General features: G+C 37.8%; 1 protein-coding gene across 3 annotated transcripts in view; it reads left to right on the top strand.

Moving 5' to 3' along the window:
• Positions 1-24,044, top strand: part of SLC13A1 (solute carrier family 13 member 1) — a 140,660-nt gene that overhangs the window by 59,313 nt on the left and 57,303 nt on the right. For all 3 annotated transcript variants that reach the window (XM_019452600.2, XM_019452598.2, XM_019452599.2), the window contains exons 7-9: positions 5,263-5,414; positions 18,978-19,097; positions 23,737-23,835. In XM_019452600.2, coding sequence (XP_019308145.2) covers positions 5,263-5,414; positions 18,978-19,097; positions 23,737-23,835 — 371 coding nt within the window. The remainder of the gene's footprint in view (positions 1-5,262; positions 5,415-18,977; positions 19,098-23,736; positions 23,836-24,044) is intronic.

Below are 24,044 nucleotides of genomic sequence, written 5' to 3'. Positions count from 1 at the left end.
ATTTTCTATTTCATCATGATTCAGTATTGGTACAATGTATGTTTCTAGGAATTTATCCATGAATGGAATTCTTTAAAAGAGGAACAAGAAGACAAAAAATAAAATGTGAACATAAATAAAATATAAAATATATAAAATGTAATTTAAAAATATGAAATTACATCATAAATAGAAAATTTAGTAGAAAAAAATAGAATGAAACAAGAAAAGAGAATAATAGGAAATTTCAGAAAAAGAATAGAGAAGACTGAGTGAAGACTAATCAAAAATTGAAGAAAATTTCCATAGTGGAAGAATATAATTTTTATGGTTAATAGTCCCACTGGATGCCAACATAAGAGATGAAACACACTCACATTGAGAAGGTTATTGATATTTCAGCATATTATGAAAAAAAGGGAAGATCCTAAAAGTTATCAGGAAAAGGGAAAAACTGATTCATTAAAAAGGATGAAAAACATGAATGCCTAGAAACTTCTCTATAGCAACATTGGAAATTCAAACAGTAGGGAAAAAATGCCTTCAACATTCTGCATAACATTTATTTTCAATCTTGAAATCAATATCCAGTCAAATTATGGATAGAAGCAAGAGGATAGACTAAAGTCTAGGTAGATCTTTGCAGATGTAGAGAAGAAAATGACTGGACTTAGAAAAGGTTAGGAAGGCCTCTGAAAGAAGTGCTCTAAGACAGTGAAATTGGTAGAATACTTGGTGTAGGCTAAGTATGTTGTTTGATTGTTCTGAGAGAAGATTTAAACAACCACAGAATGGTTGGGGCCATTTAGTGGTGGTTATTTAGAAAACTAAAAAACTTAGAAAATTAAGCAAACAAGGAGGGGTAGAAAAAGTACAAAACAGGAAAAGTAATATAGGTCATATTGCTCAGATGTTCATACATCTCTACTCTAGGCAGCATTCTGAACATTGAATTCTTCTCTAAATTATCATGTAGTCATAATGGGAGGATAATGGGGACGTGAAAAGTGTGAGTGTGTTCAGTGGTCAAGTCTATGAATGAAAGCGAAATTCCCATCGTCTAACATAGTAGAAATTTAATTGTAATGCCAACAACTGCGAAATAAATATATTATATCCTATGGATATTTTTAAGATAAGTGCAAATAAATACCCAAAAAGAGCTAGAAGATTTTAAACTGGCTGTCTTCAGCAAGCAGAAAATGATTAGCTAGAACTAAGATTTTGTACAATTAGCCGTCAATAATTATTTAAATGTAAATGGACACCCCTAACGTTTTCTTACCACTCTCACCCCAGTGAATTATTATGCACATGATTGAAGACCACTGGTTTAGCCTATGCTGGTTCATGTATGCATTTTTAGTAAGGAAGATTGGAAGGAAATGTTTAACATGCCCCTGGAATCTCCAGTCATAGCCACCAGGTGGCAATAGTGAGTTATATCTGGACCTGCAAGATTTCTGCTCTGAAATGTCCCTTGAGCACCACCCATGTGATGATGTCATGGGATTGACATTTGGTCATGTCTTAGACAGAATTTGTCTGTCACTTGGAAGAATTTGTAGAAGGTACATTCACAAGGTCTTAGATGTCATATTTGTGTGAAATAACAAACAATTGGGATTGAATAAAAACAGATTACAATTGCTGTGATAAAAGCAATATGAAATGTAATTAAGTATAAAGTCTTAGGTGTAGATTTAAAAACACATAAATAAAAAGTGTTCTGGAAGGTCAAATGGTACAAAAGAAATAATTGACTGGAAACTCAGATACGTGGATTCTGGTTTCAGTCCTACAGTGACCAGCTATGTCACATTTAAGATGAATTTTGGTCTTCTGAAAAATGTACCACGTAATCTCTAAATACTTGTCTGCACTAATAGTCTACAATTCTTTTATATATTGGGAAAACTCTTTTATGATTGTAGAAGATACAAAAAGTATCAAGAAGACTGAAGATACCCCCAATTCTATTGTTAATATTTTGACATTTTTCATTTTGGGCTATTCCTAGGCATTATGTGTGTGTGGATATATTTTTATTATAAAAATTACTTTATTCTGAATATTTAAATTCACATAAGTCCCCCATCATGAAACATTATAAAGCAAGCACTTTCCCATTCACAGTATGTCCATGGCAATGTCCTTTGGTCTTCTTAGTACAGGAAGTCTTCTCTGGCCATGTTATCCCTGACTGTCTCCAGCTTCACCCCTCTAGATGTTTTGCATCTCTTCTTTTCTTTGCATAGGAATCATTTTTCCCTCCCAAACTCTTAGGAGAAAGTACACCAAGCACACACATGCACGCACACACACACACACACACACACACACAGACACACACACCAAATTCCTCATCTACTTATGGAAGAATGTAGTGCTTATTTTATTGTCCTCATATCTGCGAACACATGCTCTTGACTTTCTAGTCCAAATGACTTACTACAAATCTCTTTTGGGCCCTTTGGTCAACCCTTGGTCTCAGGTTGAAACCACTGTCTTCAGCAAAAGACTAACCTGCTGAGGACTCTCCTTTCCATTGTTTTTGTAGTTTCTGTACCAGTAGTTGGCTCAATTAGTGGCTTGTCTCAGGCTTTCTTAAGGGATGTATCCATAAGAGACTCTTAAATATGGAGAACAAATGAGGATTGCTGGAGGGGACATGGGTGGGAGGATGGGTTAAGGGGTGATGGGCATTAGGAGGGCACTTTTCACGATGAGCACTAGGCGTCATATGGAAGAGATGAATCACTGGGTTCTACTTCTGAAGCCAAGACTGTACTGTATGTTAACTACCTTGAATTTAAATTTAAAAGAATTTTTTTAAGAACAGCTCTAGTTTTCTGCCCACTGACCTCCACTACTGTCTCTCTGGACCTCAGTTACCCCTTACTATAACATCATCTCCTCAATAAATTCGACCCAGTAATCACATGACCTAAGCCAAAACAGCAACAAAAAAAAACAAACAAAAAACAAAAACAAAATCAAACAATAGAGCTGACTGCATGGGGTTCACATTTACTGGATGATAACAGAATTGTTGCACCCCATCCCACCTCCCAACACCTGCACTTAACCCTTAACATGTATTATGATATATTAGTGTTACAATTTATTGCAGAATTTAAATTTAACTTGAATTTTTAATGTTTCTAAATTGTCCATGATATTTGCATAAATATCACCTTATGTGCAGTAGCATTAATGTATGTTTTAAAGGTCTATAACAGAGGGAAAAGTATGGGAAGTCCATAAAGGGTAAAACATGGTGAATATATTAGTATTTTCCTATTTTGATTTTTAAAATTTTGTATCAGCCAATGCATTTTAGTCATTGTGCTTTATATACATATATAAACACCTATATATGCATATATTTGCAGTTCAGCTTTTATATGAAATCCAGTTTTTTCTTTGTAGTTTTGAAAGTGTTTTTTGTAATTTTGAAAGTTTTAATGTGTCAGAATTATTATACACATTACATCTTTAAGTTTCCATTCTTGTTATCAGTTTAATTGTATCCAAATTATATATCACTTTCTGGTTTCTCTTTGGTCTTTTCTGTAGCAAAATAGATCATTTTTAAGCCCTAAATTTCATTTGTACCACTATAATAATTTGTAAAGATATTTTGCTATTTTATTTACATACCATTTATTTTTCACATTTTCGATGGCAGCTTTTATTGTGGAAAATACACATCATTTCCATGTAGGAAATGTAGGAAATATTAGACAAAAGGAGACACTTACAAATTATTTTAGGTGAAGAGTAGATACCCAGAGGGCTAACTTTTAAGTTAATTAGAAGGTAAGAGGCAAATTACAATCAATGCACCAGACCCTACAATGCTAAGTCATTCCCACATCCATGATGGTTTTCAGTGAATAGAAAATATTTCCTTTCTGTGATTTCTCCCAAAGATCTTTCAGTGCATATACCACAGATAGCATACCTATCTGTATGGAATAGGGAGATTCCTCTATTTGTATATTTTAAAAATACATCTATATTTTTTTAAGGCTGAAATGTGTGGGACAGGTCTCAAATAGGCAAGACTTGACAGATAAATACCCATAAGGAGGCTATTACAGTAGCCCAAATCAGATTTGATTTATACCAAAGTGATAGTAGTGGAGATGAACACGAAAGTGTCCAGACATATTTAAGTAGATAAAATGGACATGATTTGGGAGGGTGAGGAAGAGAATGTTTTCAAGGAGGACAAGCAATATAGTGTAGTGGCTGAGGTTATGAATTGTAAAACAAGACTACACGGCTTTAAAATCCAAGTGTGCCATTTTCAGACTATGTGACCTTGGGCAAGCCACTTAACTTTACTCTGTCTCATGTCTTCATGTGTAAAATGGGATAACAGCGCTAACCTCTTTGTGTTGTAAGAATAAAGTGGATTAAGTTGTTTATTTAATTTTAACTTAGAACGGTGTTTATTGTACACTAAGCACACTATAAGTATTGGTAATTATAATGATGATGATACTACCAGATTAATTAGGTGATCCTGAAGAAGAACTACATTTGAGGAAGGAAATGGTGAGTTTGGTTTTGAACATTTTGGGATTGAGGTTTTATTTAAGACATTCAAATTATGTTAAACAGTTAATTGGGTATGTAGGTCTAAAAGGAGAAGTCTGGGCTGAAGAACAGAATTGATGGTCTGGTGTATCTATATTCATTAAACCAGTGAAAATATATGAGATTTCCTAAGGATAAACATTGCAGTGAAAAGAGACAGGTGCCCATGACATAGTTTTCAAGAAATTCCAGTTTTAAGGAAAGATGAGGGAAAATGAACTGACAAGGGAGACAGAGAAACAAGCAAAGATGTAGGAGAAAACCCAGAAGAGTGAGATACCATAGAAGCCCTAAGAAGAGTTTTCAAGCGGGAAGAAGTGATTAACTCTTTCAGGTCCTGTTGAGAGGTCTACAAAACTGAGACTGAAAAGTATCTGTTGAGTTTAGTAATGTGGAGGCTACTGATAATCACAGCAAGCACACTTGGGGTGGACTGAAGAGATGGAAGCCAGATTGGCGTGAGTAAGAATGCAGTCAGTGGATGTAGACGGCTCTTTTGAGTAGTTCGGCTGTGAAAATGAAAGTGAGGTAGGGCAGTGGTTTGATCGAGAAGAAGGTCAAGAAGGCCGCCTTTTTTTCTTTTGTAAAGATGACTTGAAAATGATTAAATGTTGGTGGCGCAGAAGACAAATAGAAGAGGACCACGTGATGTGTAAACTATTTTCTGTTGAACAGAATTCAGGCACAGGAGCCAAGTATCGAACAAAGAAGGACCACATGATGTGTAAACTTATGTGCTTGTGTGTTGCTTACTCTTCCACCATCGGTGGACTGACAACGATCACTGGTACTTCCACCAACTTGATCTTCGCTGAGCATTTCAATATGTAAGTAAAAGTTTTGAACTGTCGATTTGATAAAGAGACAGCACACAACTTATGAAGGTGAGTCTTAACTGATTCAGAGAATTCAGGAACAGTGATTGCTATCCTGAGTTAACTCTCCTTCGTTTTTGTTTTTTTGGTTTTTTTCAATGTTTATTTATTTGTTTGACAAAGAGAGCACACACACAGCAGGGGAGGACCAGAGAGAGAAAGGATAAAAGAGAATCCCAAGTGGACTCTGTGCTGTTAGCACTGAGCCCAATGTGGAGCTTGACCCCACGAACTGTGAGATCATTCCCTGAGCCAAAATCAAGAGTCAGACACTTAACTGACTGAGCCACCCAGGTGCCCCTACTCTCCTTTGTTTTTTATCAGGACATCAGGACATCTGCCCTTCTACTAAGAGTTAAATATGTAGGGCATAGTGAATCAGTAGGTGCCCACAGATTCCCCAGGCAAGCTCAGAAGAGATAACTCCTGGCTAACCATTCTAGCCAAATGGGGAAAACATTTATCATTACAAATAATACTGCAAATGATAGTTAACAAAAGCGAATAGGGATTATTTGCAGAGGAAAATTTTTGTAGGGCTTGGGAACTAGCATTTGAACTTGAAAGATGAGTGGTGAGCAAAGGTGCTAATTACAGAAGTCTTACCTAGAATTCAAAAATAGTTGAAGGATGGGGCAGTTGCAAGAAATGGCAGTAATAAAGTATTCTAAGGACAGATACATGACTCTAAATATAAGTCTGCAACTGTGATGTTAATCCATTGCAGAACATGGGGAATATGTGAGTAGAGTCAGATAACTTGGATGCAAAATTCCACAATTTTCAGGGGTGCCGAGGTGGCTCAGTCAGTTACGTGTCAGACTCTTAATTTCGGCTCAGGTCATGATCTCATGTGAGATCAAGCTCCACGTTGGGCTCTGCGCTGACAGCATGGGATGTGCTTGGTATTCTCTCTCGCTGCCTCTACCCATGCTAGTGCATGCTCTCTTGTCTCTCTTTCTCAAAATAAATAAATAAACTTTTTTTTTAATTCCACAATCTGGGGCACTTGGGTGGCTCAATCGGTAAAGCATCCAACTTCAGCTCAGGTCATGATCTAGCGGCTTGTGAGTTCGAGCCCTGCATCGGGCTCTGTGCTGACAGCTCAGAGTATGGAGCCTGCTTCAGATTCTCTGTCTCCCTCTCTCTCTGCTCCTCCGCCACTCACACTCTGTCTCTCTCTTTCTCTCTCTCTCAAAAATAAATAAACAATAAAAAAAATTTTTAATTCCACAATTTTCAGTCACTTACTTTATGAATTTGAAGAATAAAAAGTGCATTACTCTCCCCAAGACTTAATTTTACCTATCGAAAATAGTCACAGTTCAGATGATTATTGTGAGAATTAAATGAATTAAACTATGTAAAAATACTTGACAATATTTGTAAGAGCTATTGTAAGAACTATTGAAAAATAGTTTGAAAGTCCATGCTTTTATGTGAGGCCTCAAACTGATTCTACACCGAAGGTATATTTTCAAGTACTAATAGGACAGATAATTGTCAGAGTTCCAGCAAGTTGGGCAGCATTAAGGATGCTCTGGAAAAGGATTTAGCTCTTTTCACAGAAAAATTCAGGTTCAGAATCAGGAAAATTACATACTTCAAAGCAGATTCACAGATTTTATAAACTTTCTGAAATTATTTGCAAAATGTTGTACATGCATAGCTTTTCCAAGAAATCCAAGATTCAAGAAAATGTCACACTCCATTCTAAAAAGAACAAGAACTTGTGTGCAAAGAACAGTGGCAGGGCGGTTTAGGACAAGCTACCACAGACCTCCGTGTGTATTTATTGTTTCTCTGATTACACATGCGTCATGTATACTCCCAACAGCCAACTTAGAAACAAACTTCTAAAAGGCATTTGGTTTATAAGTGGGAGACTTCTGAAATTCGCCATCTCAGAAAGGACTTACCCAATGTATCCCCTAATTTAAGACAGGAAATGTACTTGATCTCTTTCTGAAAATTAGACTACTGTCCTTTCTCATTAATTCCCCAAGAAGGTTCCACATTATAGTCTTCTCTGTAAATCTCTTTTTCTAAAAATTTAGACCAGAATTTTATTATTTTATTCTTGGTGTTAGAGAACTGCTAGCCTCTACCATTCCCATGAAATTGATGGTGTTAAAGTAAAGTAAAGTAATCTATGCTGAATTTGCCATTGGTCTGTAGTCTTGCACAATGTATCAACCACATTTTCTTTTACTTAACTGTTCCCTTGTCATTTGCAATGACAGATTGAGAGCACTGTAGCACTTTGAGCAAAATGTTTCAGTAACTATTTTCCCTAATTATCTAATCTTCTAATTCTCCTAGTCATGGGAATTTGGCCAAAGATTCTTTAAATTTAGAAAATGCTTAACATGTACTTTGAAATTTGGCGACGTTTTGTCTTTAAAAGTTTACTTTAACATTAGGAATTATACACAAAAAGAAAGAAACTCAGAGTACCCCTTCTTGATAGAAAATACTAGAATAGAGGGGAAAAACAACCTTATGTGAAAAAATATAATTGATATTATTAAACAAACTAGATATTTAACTTTTTCTTAAATATTGGCCCTAAAAGACAACAGCATCTCAAAGCAACAATGGAATGAAATGCATTCACTTTCTTTAGGAAAAGTTCCAGAAACTTAAAACTACGGGGAAAAAAAAAGAATTTATATTCTTTGCCCAGATCTTTGGAAACAGACAGAACTTGCCCTTTATTTTCAAATTCACTACAATAATGCCACCTTTTCCTCTTGACACCGCTTGCCATCTTTTTTAAAGCAATACCAACAGTGATTTTGTGCAATTTAATTTTGGATCTGGCCCAGCTCCAAAGGTGCATGAATCCTAAGAATCAATGATTTCCTACCATTTACTTCTAGAGAAAGGTGCCATCTTACAAACAATGGGAAGAGGGAATGGATAACACATTTCAAAGCCTTTATCTATCTCTCCATCTATCACTTACAGATACAAAATATATTTATATGTATTTTATATATTCATATAAATATATTTATATTTATATATACATATATATACATATATAGTGTCTTTTATTCTCCTCTTTGCACAAAGAATGGAAGAACAATGAATTCTGAGAAAGCTAAATTTCATTCAGTGCAAATAAAACAAACCTTTATTCCTTCACTCTTCAGTCAACAAACATTAGTTGAGGACTGACAATGTGCAAGGCACTGTTTTGAATTCTTCTGGAGAATGCAAAAAATAAAACTTGTCAGGAAACTTCAAAATTCCATCTGGTTTTCTAGACAAAACATGCATATGTGAAAACATTTAAAATTTTTAAAACATAATAACATTTGGTTTTGACATATAGGAGAGAAGTTAGGTGACATGTATTGAATTCGTGTCAGAAATTTTACATACGTTTTAGTGCACACATACTCTATATATCCTTGCTGTGAAGGTGGCATATACTGGGGAGTAAAGCATAGGCTCTAGACTTAAAATGTCTGTGTTGAAATCCCAGTTCTTCCATTTACAAACGAGGTGATCTTGGACAGACTACTCTCTTTAAGCTTGTTACCTTCCCAGAGAAATGGGGATGATAATAAGGTCTCTCTCTTAGAGAGTTGTTTAGAGTTTTACAATAAATAAATAAATAACACTTTAATAAGTGCCTAGCACAGAGCATATGCTCTGTAAATGTTTGTTATTATTACTAGAGTCAAGAAAGTGGATGTTTGTATAGCAGACTGAGGTCCAAACCAAGATCATTCAAACCCCCGTCTGTCTCCCTAAACAATTACCTCCCTAGAAACATAATTGAACGTTCACTCTAACAGAGGAGTGTAGCTGTGTGCATGGCCAGGATCACTAGAGAAAACTTGTCTATACAGCATGACCCAATCTTAAAAGAGGTAAATAGCATGTTTATGAAGAAAATGAATGCAAATAATTCATAAAACCAAAACACAAAAAGTTTGTAATCATGTTTTTAGGGAGGCAGTGAAATAATCTGTGTATTTTTTGGCACTGTTTAGAACAGCAATGTGCAGATTGATTGGCATTCTAAGAGTCTGAGGATAGAAGACCAATTAGGAGTCTATTACCAAAGTGCTAACAGACGATAAGGGCAAAACTAAGCTAGTGGTGAAGTGATAGGATTTAGACTCAGGACACTGTATGTACAGACAGGAAGAGTGAGTAATTAGGTGTGAGGATTTAAGGGCAAGGAGGGGTTAGGGCAACTCTGGGAATTTTTGCCAATATGGATAGATAGGTAGTGATGCCATGAATTTCTCGGTTCATTGGAGAAATTAATAAATTTGATTTTAGATGTATTAACATGGCCTGCTAAGACCCTATCCACAAGATTTTCAGTAGTCATTTGCAAATGCATCGTTGAAGTTAGTTTAAAATCTGAGGGCTGGCGCATCTGGGTGGTTCAGTCGGTTGAGTGTCCGATTTTGGCTCAGGTCAGGATCTCCTCGTTCGTGGGTTCGAGCCTCGCTTCGGGCCTGCTTCAGATTCTGTGTCTCCCTGTCTCTCTTCCTCTCCCCTGCTTGCACTCTGTCTCTCTCTCTTACTCAAAAATAAATAAACATTAAAAAAAATTTTAATTTGAGGGATATATATACATATATATGTGTATATATATGTATGTATATATATATATATATATATATACACACACACACACACACACACACACACACACATACATACACACACACACAGAAATTAAAATCTTGGATGTAGAAATGGTTACAAAGGGAGAAAAAAGTTAAAAGAATCAAGACATGGATAGACTCTTGGGTAGTGTTGACAAAAAAGATGAGAAAAGTTTATCAGAGTATGTGGAGAACCAGGAGCATGTGGTGTTTTGAAAGCCAAATAAGACCATTTTCAAAGTGGAGGATGACTCAGGAGCAAGCAGTGTGGTAGAAGGGTCAAGGAGGAGGATGGCTAAGAAAAGGCTTGGTTCTTATCAGTGTCCCCCAAGAAGACACATGGGAGGGAGGACCAAATTTAGACTGCAGAGAGTTAAGATGTGAGTAAATAGTGGGGAGGGGAAAGCAGCTAACTTAAATGGTTCTTTCAAGTTTGACAAAGCAAAGAAAAAAAGAACAAGCATGGTGTGACCAGAGGCAGAGAGATCTCTTGGAACAAGGGAGATGTCAGTTTTGTTTTACACTCAGGAGAAGGAAACTGTAAAAGAGATGTGTGACATTTTGAAAAAGAGAGAGGAGAAGATTGATGGGCCAAGAGTCAGGTAGAAGCAGAATGGAATTAGAAACAAGAGTCGAAATGTTAGTCTTGGAAAAGAAGTACACATCCTCTTGAGTAATAATGAGGGCTAAGAAGAGAAAAAGTGAAGACAGAGGAATTTCAGAGCATGTGTACAGTTCTCTCCTTTCACAGATGAGGAAACTGAGGCTCAGAGACTTTAAGCAATTGATGATCACTAGTCAATGGAGGAACAGCCAGATGAAGACAGATGGCCCAAGGCCCAGTGCTCTTTCTACTCTGCAGTCTCACTGCCTCACAGACCATATTATGTGAGGGTGCCAAGATGGCAAAAATCTAAAAACACAAGTTTGCTGCCAGTAGCAAGAAAAACTACATCAGTCTTCACATTCATGGGTGGCGTTTCTTTTTTTTTTTTTAATGTAAGCGTGCAAACATAGCAAGTGTCATTTGAAATAGTTGCAAAGCTAAGTGTGTGGCTAGTTAGACTGAACCATTCCCTTGTGGTCATGAGCTGATGTATATAGCTTGGGAGGTGATTTTCAGAATAATAGTAACCAGATGAAGCTAATTCCCTAACTCAACTATAAAGTGTGCCGTTTTTTGGCATTCTTAATCTGAATCTAGCACCAGTGGTACCTAAATTCTGGCTCCTCTGTGATTAATTCACCATTATCCTTAACTAATCCTTGGAATAGAGCATTCTGGAAATATTCTTTGGTCTTCCTACTTCCTGTTACTACCTTACAGGTTTGTGAGATTTTTATTAGCTCCTCTGTTAGGTAAATCCTGGTTGATCAGCATTCTCTGCCTGGCCCTCATTCCATTCTGCTCCACTGACAATACTTCCGGTCATCACCCAATCTCCTTCTTCCCTGACAATTATTGTTAATATCTACCACCTTGTAATTAACCCATTTCCTCCTACTCCGGTTCTTGAAAGGCCTGCCAACTGTGTCAATTTCTTTCTCTACTTGTGTGGATGCTCTTTCATCTGAAACTCTGTTCAGTTACTCCTATACCACCATTCCCATCTCCTCTGGTCATAAACTGTATTCACATCTCTATAAACGTGTCTCATCTACGTTTATGCATAACCATCACCCCTGATGATTTTCAGACTTATAGAGTCTGAATGAATCATTGTCTTATTCTTTTAGCACACAAGGGGCGCAGGTAGATGATCGATAATCATCAGCTGAGATGAACTCTACCAAGACATAAATGAAGTGCTTATTGTTCTTGGGAATCATCTCAATAACTAAATAATTTTTTGATATTAAAATTATGCTACTGAGGGAATATTATTAGAGGCAGTTGCTGCTGTCATAGCAAACTAGTTTTGATGCATCAATATTATTTAACAAATAGAACAGCTATTAGTTAAACCCAAAATGCAAATCTACCAGATGAAAATGGAAGTAAAATTTCATAACTTGTTGATTATCAAAGAATATTATTCAGCTTGTGGGTGTCAGCTGTGTAATATGTGGGTGTACAAAGAGCATGGAAGGAACTTTTATTGTGAACAATTAGCACAGTCGTTGTTACTAATTACATATTAAATTTTAACTACTGTGGGTTCACAAACTAAGAAATTGTAAAATAAATGTGTTTATAGGTGCCCTAAATTCAAATGTGTTTATTGGTACCCACCTTCCTAACCTTTCTTGTTGGCTAATTATAGAGGGAGAAGGTAAACCAGTTACCTAACAATAGCTAACTTCAAAAGTTACCATGATTTTTTCCTGGAGAATTGAGCAATTATATTTCTCAGAAATAAGTTCTCTGGCAAGTACTATAGAAGAAATTTGGGTATTGCAGAGTTTGCACTCAGACCTTGGCTTGGATTTCAGTCTTGCCATATATTAGCTTAACTTCTGTGAACATCATCAGTTTCTTCCTCTGTATAATGGGGGTGATACTAGAACTTATTACTGTGAGGATTAAGTGGGATAATGCATGCTTGGCTCTTAGCAAGAGGGCCTGGCACATAGGAAATTGCCAATAATGCTAGCAGTTGATGCTGTTTATTTTACTTTTGCTATTCCTATTAGAAATATAAGCTTGGTTCATGAATAACAAGTAGTTAATATTTGAAAAGAAATGTCTGCAAATATACCAATACAGAACTGAAAAGTGGCTTTGACTCAAATAATCAAAGCAGTCATTAATCAAAAGGACTATAATCAGCATGGACACAGCGTATAGTGCTCTAAAGGCCCAAATTTGTTTCAAGGCTGTAAATTTCCACAAGTACATCCATTCTTTTGAGACAATTTCTGTGTATTTCATTAGAATTAATGCTATTCATCATTTTGTAGTTGGGCATGAGAACTGCAACAACAACACTATCTTCCTGAGTTTCAACAATGATGGGCACACAGGCTTCAGGTCAAAGCACATCTCTGTTATGGTGAAATCATTTCTATGGTGTTCTAAAATGTCCTTAGACATAAAGTTTGTGCCCTGGCTTATGGATATCTTGCAGTATATATGGAACTTTCTATTTTCACCTGGGAACTGGAGTTGAGGACACTATGCCTTAATGAAAAGACATTGTATTTTAAACCCCCCTTCTGGGTTGAAAATTCTGCTTGACTGTACAATCTGTGACCTTGAACAATCCATTTAACCTTATGAGACGTAGTATCTTCCTGTGTAAAATGGATATATAATGCTTTCCTCACAGGATTTGTGTTAGAATGAAATGTGCTTAGCTCATCTGCTCATTCCTAAACCTCTGCCTGACCTCTAGATGCCCCAGGGTGTGTTCCCTCTTCCTCTTATCTCCATTTACTCCTGAAATTATCACGCCCGTTTCTGTGGTTTACAATATCACCTGTATGTTGGCAACGACCTCTTTTCTATCTCTAACTGCCCGCTGCTCTCATTTTCAGACTCATCTATCTAACTGCCCATCCAACATGACCACTTGGAAAACTAAGGGACGTCTTCGATTAACATGCCCACAGCAGCATTTTTGACCCTCCATTCCCTTACCCATCTGCCAACCTGTTCTCTCCTCAGACTTCATTTCAATAAATGGCACCTTTTCCTCATTCCTCCACATTTTGTCCCAAATATGTTTAAAATCAATTGTCTTCTCATCTTCACTGCTACCAATCTGACTTCAGCTAAAATCTACTCTATTTCCCATTCTACCCTACTCCTCTGCCAAACTTCTTTTGTCTTCTAATAAATTTCCCTGTGTATTTGGTTTATATTGCTACTTTACACATTACCATTAACTTAACCGGCCTAAAACTGCAGGAATTTGTGACCTCATAATTTCGGTGGGTCAGGAGTCTAGGCACAGGTTAGCTGAGAACCTTGCTTAGGATCTCACCAGGCTAAAAATCAAGGTGACAGCTGGACCTCTAATCTCCACAGAAGGTTAGAGCCCTATTCCAAGATCATTCAGGTTACTGGCCTGAACTGAGTTCCCTGTGGTTGAATTACTGACGTGCCCATTTTATTGCTAACTTTTGGCGTGGGGTCACTCTCAACTTCTAGAAGCTAACTCTAGGTCCTTGACACATGGCCCCTTCCTCTGGCAATAGGAAAGCTTGCTTCTTTAGGCCAGCAGGAAAGGTTCTCTTTTAAGGGTTCACCTGATTAAGTCAGATCCACCCAAGATAATCTCCCTTTTGATTAACTCAAAAATTAATGGGGACCTTGATTACCACTGCAAAATCCCTTCACTTTTTCCATAAAAGAATCTAATCACAGGAATGAAATCCCACCTTATATGCAAGTTCTTCCCACACAGAAGAGAGAAGATTATACAAAACATGTATACCAGGCACAGAAATCTTGTGGATCATTTTGGAGTTCTGCCTACTACAACTTGGCTTCCACTCTTGTTGCCTTCAATCTTGAGGATCCATCTAACCAACATGCTTTACGTAAATAACAAATTTACATAGACTTAAAGTTAGATCATGTCACTAACTTATTTATTATGTTCTAATTACTCCTGATTACGTTTGTGCTAAAATTCAAATTCCTTCTGAGGGCCTACACGGTGTTACATGATCTGATTGCTGTTGGCTACTTCTTGGGCTTTATTTCATGCCACTAACTTTAGCTCACTACCCACAGCCACACTAGCCTTCTGATCCTCAAACATTCTGCACTCATTCCTACCTCAGGGCCTTTGTACTTGCTATTTCCTCTGTCTGGGGGTGGGGGGCAGGTAACTATCTCCCAGCTATTTACAGGACTGGCTCCTTCTTGCCATTTAGATCTCATTTCAGATATCACCCTCTTTAACCACACTATGTAAAACTTTTTCCTCTCCCTAGTAATTTTCTATTACATTATTTTGTTATATTTTCTGATTGTTTTCATGCTTACCTATTTACTGTCTTTGCTCCTCATTTCAATGTAAGCTTTATGGGGGCACCTGGGTGGCTCAGTCTGTTAAGCCTCCAACTCGATTTCGTCTCAGGTCAGGATCTCACAATTGGTGAGATCTAGCCCCGAGTCAGACAGTGCTGACGGTGCAAAGCCTGCTTAGGATTTCCCCTCTCTCCCTCTCTCACTGCTCCTCTCTCTCTCTCTCTCTCTCTCTCTCTCTCTCTCTTTCTCAAAATGAATACATAAACTTAAAAAATGTTTAAAAAATGTAAACTTTATGAAAGGCTATCTTACACCCATCTAATTCACCACGATATCCCCAATATTTAGAAGAGTGCCTGGTACATGGTAGATACTCAAAGTGTTGGGTAAAAGTAAAGGTAAAAGTAATTCATTCTATCAGAATGAATTGTACTTAACATAGTTCATGATATTTATTTTAGGCAGATACTTGCAGTCACTTCACTTTACAGGGCATGAGGAAGTGGGAAAAGAAAAAGTGAAAAACTAATCCTTCACAGTATGCCATTCATTCCATTATCACTTAAAGTATTCACTGGAAATATAAGTATAAAGGTTATGATCATGGAGGCCACTGTCCTGTGTGGTGTTCACTTCCTTAATACTAAAGAAAAAAAGCAAAAAGAAAACAGAATTTAGCTTTTTTAGGCTTTCATTTACTGAATGAACTACCTCCCTCCAGGCAAAAATTCTAAAAAGGCCCTCGTCAATTAAACAAATTTTATTTTAAAAAATTTTTTTATACATTTATTTACTTTTCTTTTAATATATGAAATTTATTGTCAAATTGGTTTCCATCCAACACCTAGTGCTCATCCCAACAGGTGCCCTCCTCAATACCCATCATCCACCCCCCCTCCCTCCCACCCCCCATCAGCCCTCAGTTTGTTCTCAGTTTTTTTTTTTTTAATTTTTTTTTTTTTTAATTTTTTTTCAACGTTTTTTATTTATTTTTGGGACAGAGAGAGACAGAGCATGAATGGGGGAGGGGCAGAGAGAGAGGGAGACACAGAATCGGAAACAGGCTCCAGGCTCCGAGCCATCAGCCCAGAGCCTGACGCGGGGCTCGAACTCACGGAACGCGAGATCGTGACCTGGCTGAAGTCGGACGCTTAACCGACTGCGCCACCCAGGCGCCCTGTTCTCAGTTTTTAAAAGTCTCTTATGCTTTGGCTCTCTCCCACTCTAACCTCTTTTTTTTTTCCTTCCCCTCCCCTGTGGGTTCCTGTTAAGTTTCTCAGGATCCACATAAGAGTGAACACATATGGTATCTGTCTTTCTCTGTATGGCTTATTTCACTTGGCATCACACTCTCCAGTTCCATCCACGTTGCTACAAAGGGCCATATTTCATTCTTTCTCATTGCCACGTAGTACTCCATTGTGTATATAAACCACAATTTCTTTATCCATTCATCAGTTGATGGACATTTAGGCTCTTTCCATAATTTGGCTATTGTTGAAAGTGCTGCTATAAACATTGGAGTACAAGTGCCCTATGCATCAGTACTCCTGTTTCCCTTGGGTAAATTCCTAGCAGTGCTACTGCTGGGTCATAGGGTAGACCTATTTTTAATTTTTTGAGGAACCTCCACACTGTTTTCCAGAGGAGCTGCACCAGTTTGCATTCCCACCAACAGTGCAAGAGGGTTCCCGTTTCTCCACATCCTCTCCAGCATCTATAGTCTCCTGATTTGTTCATTTTGGCCACTTTGACTGGCATGAGGTGATATCTGAGTGTGGTTTTGATTTGTAGTTCCCTGATGAGGAACGATGTTGAGCATCTTTTCATGTGCCTGTTGGCCATCCGGATGTCTTCTTTAGAGAAGTGTCTATTCATGTTTTCTGCCCATTTCTTCCTTGGATTATTTGTTTTTCGGGTGTGGAGTTTGGTGACCTCTTTATAGATTTTGGATACTAGCTCTTTGTCCGATATGTCATTTGCAAATATCTTTTCCCATTCCGTTGGTTGCCTTTTAGTTTTGTTGATTGTTTCCTTTGCTGTGCAGAAGCTTTTTATCTTCATGAGGTCCCAATAGTTCATTTTTGCTTTTGATAGAGAGAGACAGAGCACAAGTGGGGGAGGGGCAGAGAGAGAGGGAGACACAATCCAAAGCAGGCTCCAGGCTCTGAGCGTGAGCACAGAGCCCGACGTGGGCTCAAACTCACAAACCGTGAGATCATGACCTGAGCCGAAGTCGGATGCTTAACCGACTGAGCCACCCAGGCGCCCCCAGTTAAATTTTAGAGGACTAAGGAGAACAATATAGCCTGATTTCAAAGTATGAGCTACAGACGGTGAGAGATGAAATGGGGTTTGGGGTGCTGGTTTGAACCTAATTCCAGCAGCATTTCTAAATGCCTTTAGGCTGAACAGAATAGCATAAGCCATCAACCTGTAATCCAAGTCTAATAAACTGATCAGAAATAAGAATAGGCCTTTTCCTCCTTATTGAATTTTCCAACTGAAGACAGCAAACATTTTTAGCAATTCTTAGTAGAAGCTCATGGACATGATACAGCATTTTTCCATTCATCAATTCTCTGTATTCTGTAGCATTTCTTACTTACCCTTGGTCATTTCTAATTGCATAAATGTGTAAGCTAAGCTTTGGATCTCTTCATGGTAGATAATGATCATCCCAACTTGCTCCTGATAAATCTAGGGTCTAGAGCAATTTTTTTATAACCTCAAAGTAATGGTAGAAAACACTGGAAATCTAGAGTTTTAAAAACCCATTCTTTTTTTTTTTTAAGTCTTTGCATTACTTAGCAACCATCTTAAAATAGAGGAGACACTTTATAAAGTAGAAAAATATGGCTTATGTTGATGGCTATAGTGTGAAACATTTCATTTATTTACATGACCTTTTTTAAATGGAAAAATACAAAGCGTGATTTAAATAGAACAAGAATATAAAAGTCTATCATTTCTATAAAGTTCTCTATATTTTATCATTTCAAAAATAATAAAAATAGGTTAACAGTGTCTTTATTGCTTCTGTGTGTTTTCTGTACTTTCCAAAGTTCCAAAGTCACTGTGTCAAGAAAAAAAGCAAAGAAACTATTTCTCAAATTTCCTGTTTTTCCCTCCTCTGTCATAAAATAGATAACTATGTGAGAATTAACTTGGAATTTATACTACATTTTTGAAGAATAAATGTGAGGTTACCAAAGAAACTGTGCTTGTCTCTGACTCCTCCCCTCCCCCAACTTTTTTTATTATTGTTTTGTGGTTATGTGGATTGAAAAGCTGAAAATAACTAGGAGAAATAAAGGAAGAGCTCATGTTTTCCACAGAACTTTTAGTCATTTTTATCTGGTCCAGATTTATTCTGTTTGGCTGAGCCCTAAAGCACTGTCTAATTCTAAGAAGGGCCTGGCAAGACGGTTGTAGTTTCTTCAGGGCAGACAGAAGAGAGGGGAAGTGGCTATAGAAGACAGTATGGATGGATCAGAGTCCCTTCCTAAGTGCCTGGGATGCCAGCTACCAATTTAGGTTCCATGAAGTCAATTTTCATCTGTTCCCAAGTCTGTTTGTGTTTCCTCGCTCACATACCGATGATTCGAGTGCTAAGAACCAGGCACATATACCCATGCATACCCATTTCTTGTGCATTTAGTGAGTGTGGACACTGTGCCAGCTTTCCCAAGCACTTCCTTACACGTTGAACAAAGGGAACAAAAATCATAACATACCCACCCTTGCTTGTGAGGGAAGCAGCAATAATCACAGAGTTACAGATTCGGGACAAGAGGTAAGAGGTAAAACCAACTGCTGTATATAATGATGAGAAGGTTCCACGCCTTCCCTCTTGACTGGGAGCATGGCAAAGACGTGAGGTGTTGCTTCCCGGAGGACCATCAGAAAGGATTCCACTTTACACTCCCGTGAACGCTTTTCTGTCTTTTCACACAGGCGTTACCCTGAATGTCGTTGCATTAACTTTGGATCCTGGTTTATGCTTTCCTTCCCGGCAGCTATTATTATTCTATTCTTGTCCTGGATCTGGCTTCAGTGGCTTTTCCTAGGATTCAAGTAAGTAAATATTCCATGTTGATCGGGTAACTAAAGGTGTCTCGGTTCCCATTCTCAGCTGCTCACCCAGTGCCCTTTCACCCATTTCGTGCACACAGAGTCTCTGAATTTCTCTTCCTTACAAAGCTGATGCACATGAGCACATATTTTAAGGATAAGCTAAAACATTATCTAAACAGTGTTGGCTGTGGAGGAGAGTTTGTAAAAAGCAGATCTATCTTGGTCTCCTTTGAATCCTAAGCTAATAATTTATTAATCAGCTGGAAGGGCATAAGGAACTTGTGGTAAGGACCCAGTCCAGCTTGTTAAAGTGGAATTTCAAGAAGTTTTGTCCCTCCTTTTTGTTTAATGTGGGGATTTCCTCTGGTTACCTAGTCACTTTAAACTATAGCATGCAATATTCCTGCTTCATCTTGGCACCAAAATTAGTACATCCTTGAAAAAATCACATAAAGACGTGAGAGTGTGCCCTGTGGAAAGAATGTTAGATTATGAATCAGGAGACCAGGGATAAAGACTGTGGCTTCTCACAGTCCACATGAGTGATCTTTCTCAGTCTCCATGTTTTCAACTGTAAAATGATGCAATTTCATTGGATTATCAGTAAGATCACTTCCAACACTGCAATTGTAACGCATATGGGTCCAAGGTGAACACCTAGAAGTCAAGGTGAGAAACACTGATCAAGAAAGAGCCACTAAAATGTCAAATACATGTATTCAAGGAAAATTTGCCAATAATGCCTTGGCTGGACTGAAGCTGGTAGTTCATAAGTACCAATGAGTTACAATACTTAAATGACAGCCAGCATTTAAAATTATGAAGGACCCCACAGCAAAATCTAAATATATATATATTTATATTTTTATATATTTATATATATTTATATATAACAGTACTCCACAAAGAAAGGGGAAATGGCTATAAATCAAACCCTGAGAATTTTTTTCCTGAAAAAACAAAACAATTGAAATTCATTTTTATCGGCTATTTAAATCTCAAGGACCTATGAACAAAACAACGTGTTATCTACTAAGCAGGTGAGACTGAAGTCATCTATCTGTGCTTCCTTTGAAAAGCAAAGCACTGTGTCCATGTGGTGGTCCGTGCCCATGCCCAAATTTTCCAAGCCTAGTCACCTAAGGACTCATATTCTTCCCTCTCCATTTCCTCTTCCTGATTTTTCTCCAAAACTGCCACAGTTTTGTTAGTAGTGGGAAGATGATACTGATGATTTAAAAAACAAAAAAACAAAAAAAAACAACTGTTTGTCCAGATTGTGGGAACAGCGTGTGGCAGTTCTCCTGCTGAAGCAAATGTGTGGAATGTCACTGACTTCGGCAGGTGGGCATCAGTGGGGAGAAGCCAGCTGCATACTAAATGCCCCTTCCTGGAAATCCAAGCCTCTGGGGGTCTATTCAGTTGCACAGGTAGCAATTCAAGATGCAAAGGACAGGAATCCCAACTAAGGGAGAAAGCACCCCGTCACAGACCCATAGTTGTTTCTTCTTTGTTGGTACATATCATGACTTTATAAAAAATGTATGCAACCATTGTCATTATTATGGAATGGCCTACCCTGTATAAAGGAGAAATTAAGAAAATAAAGGGCAGATGTATTGAAAGGTGTTCTCAGTGAGGACAAAAATCCTGTGAAGTGCATACATTAGGCAAAAGTCCATAAATCATGACCGGTGACATATCTAAGGAGTCCCGTTGCTGTCCGCTATCGGTTAGACATTACACAACTTCACACTCCGGCCAATTTTTCAGTGTCCATTTCAGTCAGTCGGGGTCTTCACTTCCAAAGGTTTTAGATCAACATACGGAAATTATCAGCCACTCCCCTGGCAGGCCACCCTACATTCTGGTTAGCGTGTTGGCTGTTAACACAGTTAACTCACCCATTATAAATGATCCCAGCATACTTGGGAAGAGAGGCTCATCTATCAGTGCCGCTGAACTTATTGAAATGAAGAGGTTGATGCATTGTCATATGCTTCATCAGTTCCTTTGTGAAGGCATTAACCTTCTTTGTAGCAAAGCCAATATGGCGTTGGACTTAACTATTTATAGTCCCCAACCAAAGAGACCAAATACATATACAGTCTACTGGCTGGAAAACATTTTTTAGGGAGACTTGCCTCTTTTTTTAATTCTACTTTTCTGTTCTACAGATGGATCTCAAGGTGGTTCAGGATCAATTTCTTATAATAGTAGTATTTATATTGTGACAAGGGGTAAAATTTCAAGACCAGCACTAGTCAGTAATTTAGTTGAGATTATGAACATTAAATATTATCTCATTGATCTTAAGCATAACAACATCCATCTCATTATGTTCAGGGGTTGGAATGTGTGCAGGAGAATGATTATGAAAGTGTAGGATGGATGATTTAAGAATTGAGGAAACTCGGGGTGCCTGGGTGGCTCAGTCAGTTAAGCGTCCGACTTTGGCTCAGGTCATGATCTCAGGGTCTGTGGGTTTGAGCCCTGCATCTAGCTCTGTGCTTACAGCTCAGAGCCTGGAGCCTGTTTCAGATTCTGTGTCTCCCTCTGTCTCTACCCCTTCCCCACTTGTTCTCTCTCTTTCTCTCTCTCTCTCTCTCTCTCAAAAACAAATAAGCATTAAACAAAATTTTTTAATTAAAAAAAAAAAAAAGAATTGAGGAAACTCGGCTCCTTCAAAGGGAATAATAGTCCAAACAAGTCTGAGTGGCAGAGCTACAGAAGTAAATAAATAAATAAATAAATAAATAAATAAATAAATAAATAAATAAAATGTCTTTGTGTAATAGCTGTCTTCACACCGCCTCAATCTTCCAGCTTCCTCCCTCATATACATCCATGTTCAGCCCAGCAATTTTACAGAAGAATATGCTCCTGTGCTCGTTCTTCTCCTAAAATTGCTTTCACTGACGTCTGATTGGCCTACAAAAAACCATAGATATTTGATATATACAACGTGTTTGGAGATAAGTGTACACCCATGAACCATCATCAATGTGAAGGCCAAAAACTTTTCCATCACCTCCAAGTTTCCTTTTGTCCCTGTGCTTTTTCTTTTTTTCTCCCTTTTGTGGTAAAAGCACTTAACATAAGATCTGCCCTCTCAGTGAATTTTTAAGTATACAATACGGTATTGTGAATCATAGGCCTTATTTTGTGCAGTAAATCTCTAGAACTTATTTATTTTTCATAAGGGAAACTTTGTACCCTTTGACTAACACCTCCCCATTGCCCTCTCCTTCCATTCCCTGGCAAACACCATTTTACTCTCTGCTTTTATGTGTTTGACTATTTTGGATTCTGCATTTCTGTAAGATCATACAGTATTTGTTTTTCTGCATCTGGCTTATTTCACTTAGCAGAATGTCCCCGAGTCCATCTGTCTTACTACAAATGGCAGGATTTCCTTCTTTGAGGCTGAATAATATTCCATTGTATGGATAAGCCACTGTTTCTTTTTTTTAATACCACTTTTACTTTACCTACTTGTTTATCAGTGGACATCTGAGTTGTTTCCATGTCTTGACCATTGTGAATAATGGTTCAGTGAACATGTGAGTGCAGGTATCTGGTCAAGGTCAAGATTTCAATTCCTTTGGATTTACACTCAGAAATGCCTTCCCTACTGCACATAATGTAATCTAACTCACCTACTCATAGACCTTCCAAAAGGTAGTCCATAAGAATCTAGCCATTTGCTCATTTGTTTATTCCTCTGGAGGGATTTTTTTTTTTTTTTTAATCTAGGCCCTAGAGCAGTACTTCACCAAAAAAAAAAGTTTTGAAGACCCTGGGCTTCGAGAAAGAAAAATTAGCCACAGGGGAAGGTATCACTAAAGTCAACAGCTGAAAGAAATAGGCACCGGCAGTTACTATTGGCAATAGTTGAAAAACTATCTAGTAGATTCTATTAGGACATAAGAGGTCAAGAATCTTATAGGAAAAAAAAAAAAAAAATGGAACCAAGTTGTTCTCGTTCTGAGAATAGATCTAGTTCAGACTCCGCTCATGATCACGGTACGTGACTTCGCTGCCCTAGTGTATGACCCGAGTTTAGTATATTTTGTGAAAACTGATGGATCTGACAACCAGCTGTCTCAATTTGACCAAGGTACTGTTGAGTTGATGAGTCGAGTGTTTGTTTTACATGCCAGTTATATGTACAGTGTTGAGAGTCGCTGTACTAAAAGGAACATCTATGACACTGCCCCTGCCTTCAAACAATTGGTTATCTCACTAGGGAGATAAAACCTACACATGTGCAACAACTAACAGTCAAGATAGACAAGACATAGATTAAAATCTATAACAATCAGGTATATAATAAAGCGTTAAATTAGAGATGAGCGTCTCATGGCAAAATTCCAAGGGTACAGAGGTAGAAACAGAGGTAGAAAAAGAAGAGATCAGGGGAAGATGTGTGAAAATGGGGAACAAAAATTAAGTCTCGCAAATTGAGAAAACCAGGCAAAAGAGGAAAAAGGGAGAGGACATTCAAAGAAGGTGATGGAGGTATAGGCACCAAGACAGATTTCTGTTATTGGCCAGGAGATCCGTATTTTATAAAGCTTTCACACAAATCTCTTCTATGAAGGGAGAATTCTTTGCTTAACAAGTTTATTCTTTTCAGTTTTAAGGAGATGTTCAAATGTGGCAAGACCAAAACAGTCAAGCAAAAAGCCTGTGCTGAGGTGATTAAACAAGAATACCAAAAACTTGGGCCAATAAGGTAAGATGCACCTGCACGCAGACGCACAAGCAAACACACTCATGCTCACACAGGTGCATACTGTTTATACTGCAAGTATTCGTGCAAAGGGAAACAGGCACATAATAGTCTATAATGTGTTTAGGACACCTAATAAGGGCCTTGAATATGCTAGCCCTTGTAAATAGATCTCAACATGACAAAATACATACTTTTAGCTCACTGAAATT

This window comes from Panthera pardus, unplaced genomic scaffold (genome assembly GCF_024362965.1).
Source record: "Panthera pardus isolate Hobbes unplaced genomic scaffold, ASM2436296v1 HiC_scaffold_8, whole genome shotgun sequence".
Classification (NCBI taxonomy): domain Eukaryota; kingdom Metazoa; phylum Chordata; class Mammalia; order Carnivora; family Felidae; genus Panthera; species Panthera pardus.
Note: the sequence above shows the minus strand (reverse complement) of the source record. Positions and strands in the feature narration are given on the sequence as shown.